We start from the raw sequence: 4,961 nt of genomic DNA on the forward strand, positions 1-4,961 counted from the left end.
ACACACACACACACATCACGAGGCTACAATTTATCCACTCACATCACGAGGCTACAATTTATCCACTCAAATCTAAGTACCTAAATCTTGTTAGTAAAGTATGGAGTTCTTCTGTCAATTAGACAAGATAGGATAGTTTCGTATCACAGCAGGATTTAATGGTATGGTCTCACATTGCCATTCGTCCCTACAATGAGCTTAGGTGTTGATGTTGCTCAAGTGCCTAGGACTGGATGAAAGGACAATATTAAGAGATAAACAGAAGTTGAAACATTGTCTACTGTTCTATCCAGTCCCGTCCAGAATTGTGTAATAAACGTGCTCATAATGTCTTTTATCTAATGACTCCACCTAAAGAAAGAGAAAATAACTCCCTAAATGGTACTTTCTGCTTAGAGAAATCAAGATTTACAGCAAAGATTGGCCAGCAGGCTATCTAGCAGAATGTCATCTGTGACGCATTGTAATATCGTTCCACAACATTTTCTGCACAGTATCAAGAACTAAATAAAAACAATTTGTCCCGAGTTAGAAGATTAAGTAAAGACTCACAATAATTGCTCGGCCAAATGCTCCAGCACTCACATAGGCCCATGTCCCCGGAAGCATACCTAACCAACTGCAAAAGCGAATACATCAGAACAAAGAGCCAATTTAACAGTGAACATTTCATCAAATAGTAAAGTTCTCCAGCAATATCAGGCCAGCATATGCATCTCTATAATTTTATCAACCCAATATCTCATACAATATGCGCATCAACTTAATAAATACTATGGTTTCATAGTGGTAAAGAATTTTCATTTTTGTCGGTTTAAGAGCAAAATGTAAGAAAGACTTTTACTCATTAATACCAAAATAATTGCAGCCATCTAGGCTAATGTTTTGGTCAAATTAGACTAGATGATCGCCTAGTACTCAATGGTTTTATATTGTGTCTGCTAGATTGCTAGTCAGTAGTCATCTGTAAACATACAAGTTATCTGGAAATTAACGGTGCTTCACGACGTTAGGAAATTTTGGAAAACGATCAGAACTTAGATACACATCGTCGCTTTGAATCAGAGATGAATAGTTGCTCACACTCAAAGCATGCAAAACAATCTCTCAGAACTTCAGTAATCTCCACTCATTTCTATACTTAAACAAGAAAGAAACTATGGTTTGGATACTTATAAATTACAAAAGGACGTAAAAAGTAAATACATTTCAATCTAAAATGAAAAGAAAGAGAAGAATGTCTAAATAAATTGGTCAAACTATGAGGAAAAGAAAGCAATTCTATCACAGCATATGCAACAGGAAAGCCAATTATTCTGAAAGCAATTAATATAGCAAAGTTTGGTGCCGACCTTCCTAACACATACGGTACAAATTTAACAGAAGTAAGCCCATATAAATAATTTCCAAGCGAAAATGGAAGCAACGGACTCAAACGGAGAAGAGTAACAACTCTGAAACCATTTTCCCCAATAGCTTTGTCTATTGCAAGGAATTTCTTGTTCCCTTCAACTAGCTTAAGAATACGCTCACGGGCAAAATATCTGGCAATTAGAAATGCAACACTGGCTGCCACCTGAAAGTGGGAGGTAAAAAGAACTTCAAGTTATATTGGACAAACTAGACAATATGGTAAACAAAATTTTAGCTTCTTTTCTTGTTTAATACTATTGAGACAGCGATAGTCTTACCGTTCCACTGATAGAGACAATGATAGTTCCAGTAATCGACCCAAAAAGAAGACCAGCGGACATAGTCAATGGGATGGCTGGTATTGCGAGTACCTGCAGCACACATTGTAATTTCCAGTAATGCAAAAAAATTGAATATCATCATTGCTTACTCATAAATTGTCATTTAAAAGAAGTGCATTGATTAACGAATAGAATTATTGTTTGCAAACCATGACAATGCCAAGGATGATAAAATATGCTCAAGAAAGAAAGTTATAATCTTGCCTCTAATCCAGCATAGACTGCCACGAAAAGCGCATATCCAGCTGGCCCATAACCTGCAAATGACGAGCTTTAGTGAAATTCAAGTAATAAGTTATGCATTTCTCATAGACATAAGAAAGGAACATATTATTCCATGAATCTGTCGAAAATGGGCAGAGTTACACTAGAAAAAACTGGCTGAACATTATAATTAGTGTAGTATCATCTTATGGCACCATATATAATATCACATAATTTCATAATTGATGGTGTGAGAATATCTATAGGCATTGAACTAGGAAAGCAGTATCCCAAAAGCGGATAACCGTGCTAATAGTCAGCATTAAGGCTTTTTCAAGCAAAACAATTGAATGATTTATTGATAATAAGCTATGGTTCATCACCAGCTTTGAACACAGTTATCAGTTATCCATATCAATTACAAATATATGCAAGTATCTAATTCTGTCACAGAAAATCTTCTACAAAACATAAAAGGAGCAATCTGAAAGGGGAATGACCTAAAATTTATGACGGAGAGCTATCATAAAGAGATTGAAAAGTAATGATGATACTGAAACATGAATTGGAAAATGAGGTTCCATTTACCATAAAGGAGAATCTCAGGATCTGATTTGGACTTTGGTGAATAAAGGAGAATCCAGACAAGGAATAGAGACTAAATATTAAGTGCTTCACAGTTTTTACTCTAGACAGAAAATTGACCTCAAACTTCTCCAAGAATCATATGCTGCTAAAAAGTTTTCTCATCCCGACCCCCAAAACACAATTTGGGTTCAAAATCCAGCCTCAGTGGTATTTCAACTAATAAAAGATTAAACCAAATAAACCTGCATCAAGATAACTCTCAAGAATGACAAGTAAAAACCAGACCATATATCCCAAATCACTAAAATGGATCCATCTGATGGGAAGCGAAGGATCACCCAAGAAGCTGGGACATGGTCAATCAGAAACTATTGCTGTCGCCAATGAACTTAAGTTATCACCAGAAACATACTGCCCAAAACCCACTTCGGAGATCAACTTCTACTAAAATTCTTCACTGTAACCAATATTTTAGCTTCAATTATTTGAGCTATGGTAGCTTCCATGGCAAAAAGAAGCCTTTTTTGTTTCTCCTTTTCAATTTAAAACAAATTCCTCTTTCAAGAAAGGCCAAAAATATGTTGTCAAACGATAAATCTTGTAAACTATCAAAGTGAGTAAATGGGCAAGAATTAACCTTCAATGAAGCCTGAAAACTGGGTCAAGAAAGCATTGATCTGGTCCCTATAAATGTAACCCACAGTCCCGAACCCACCAACGACTCCGACAAGCAAAAGTCCAGCCAAGATTGTGCCTTTAACAGCAGTGTCACCACCAGTGGTGTCCCCATCAGTATTATCATCATTTTCACCTTTTGGGTTCAAATTCAAGAACCTCCTGATGCTTTGAGGTGCATTGCTGGGAGTCTTAGAAAGGGTCTGCTGTTTCTTGGTTTCTCTGAGTGAAGAGCATGGCTTCAGAAAATGGAAGCGTTTGGGCTTGAAACTGAAGAGTGAGAAGTGAAAGTTTGGTCTTTGTTGGAGACTCGATGAACAGGGGGAGGAGAGGCTGAGGCAAAGTGGAATTGGTGGTGGTGTTTTAATTAAAGGAATGGTGGGCATTTTTTGTTTGAAGTGTTGAACTCAGCTTTGATGAAAAAGAAGCTACTCAATGCTTTCTCGATTGTGCCATGAATATTGTAGAATCTACTGTTAGTATTCAATGATTCTTGTTATATTTTCTGATTTTTTGTGCAAGGAGTGTTGGGGTGGCGTTGATGAATTTGAGGTAGTAACGGAGAGGACTTGACCATAGAATCCACAAGGACAGGGATACTAGAAATTGTGCTTCATATTGAAGCACGTGGAGATGTAACTCGGATTTTCTTTTATCTTCCATTTCCGAGGATTGATTATATTTTTCATTGAAAAATTGCAGCATTAGTCACCAAAGATTGGCCATTTTGTTCTTATAATTTTGAGTATGGAAATAACCTCTCAGTTTTGTAACAATCGTATTCCTTTGTCAACTTATACGGTTTAAACTATGAATAGAAAATTTATTAAAGAAAAAAATTGAAGCATCTATAAACACGACTAACTCTAACCCACAAGCAATGCCATCACAACCACTGTAGTTGACATCCCCACCCGCCAACAACCAATGCCCAACTCCCAGTAGCCCAAAACTTGTGATCCCACACCCCCAAACTATTGTGATGTTTGTGAAAACATAAGCAAAAGAGCAATATGTAAAATGTGCTTGCATGCTTCTAACGGAAATTTGAAGTTGTAAAACTTACTTGAAATCGCTAAAACAAGGTTGAATCACTTGCCTTTCGTTTGCTTGTCCCCTAGACTATCTTGTACTCACTCCTTGGTCGAAAATTCGATCACAGAGAAAGGAATTTTTTAGCCACAATCCAAGAACCAATTTAAAGATAATATTCTTCCAAAATCAAGCCACAACCCTCATAAATTTTTGTCTCTGTGTTTTCCATACGAATTTTGTATATTTCTTTCATACTTTTTGTTGTGGAAGTTGTGAGTCGTGGGAAGTTGAGTTTTAAATTCAATTTTCCCAACTTTCTCATCTTCTACCTCCAATAACACTCTCATATAATTTGTGTCGGGTCAACCCACATGGTCGACCCCATTTAATTCCAACATTTCCGACTCTCACATGATGAATTTGACATGATTCTAATATAATATCAATTATATTTATCTCAACATCTCTAAATTCGTACTGATAAATGGATTGTCTGATCAGCGAATTAATTTAAGAGCGTACAATACTATATACCTGTTAGGGATATATAGCATCTCTACTAGAGGAAATATTTTTCTCTCTATACCCTAAACATATTTTCTAACACCGGATTGAGCATTTTTGACCCCTCAATTTATATTGGAACATACTTTCAACTTTCTCATTTATATTGTATTCACAATATTGTCACAAATTCAAATAATT

The 4,961-nt window shown here is 36.2% G+C and overlaps 1 protein-coding gene across 1 annotated transcript in view; it reads right to left on the reverse strand.

The window, feature by feature from the left end:
- LOC111394411 (TVP38/TMEM64 family membrane protein slr0305-like) overlaps positions 1-3,827 on the reverse strand; it is a 4,993-nt gene extending 1,166 nt beyond the window's left edge. Inside the window, exons 1-5 of the mRNA XM_023020218.1 lie at positions 3,184-3,827; positions 1,959-2,011; positions 1,692-1,784; positions 1,353-1,576; positions 553-619 (exon numbers count right to left, since the gene is read on the reverse strand). Of these exons, the coding sequence (XP_022875986.1) occupies positions 553-619; positions 1,353-1,576; positions 1,692-1,784; positions 1,959-2,011; positions 3,184-3,607 (861 nt within the window). The 5' untranslated portion in view covers positions 3,608-3,827. The remainder of the gene's footprint in view (positions 1-552; positions 620-1,352; positions 1,577-1,691; positions 1,785-1,958; positions 2,012-3,183) is intronic.
- Positions 3,828-4,961: the final 1,134 nt, after the last annotated feature.

The sequence above is a fragment of the Olea europaea genome, chromosome 5 (genome assembly GCF_002742605.1).
Source record: "Olea europaea var. sylvestris chromosome 5, O_europaea_v1, whole genome shotgun sequence".
Taxonomy (NCBI): Eukaryota; Viridiplantae; Streptophyta; class Magnoliopsida; order Lamiales; family Oleaceae; genus Olea; species Olea europaea.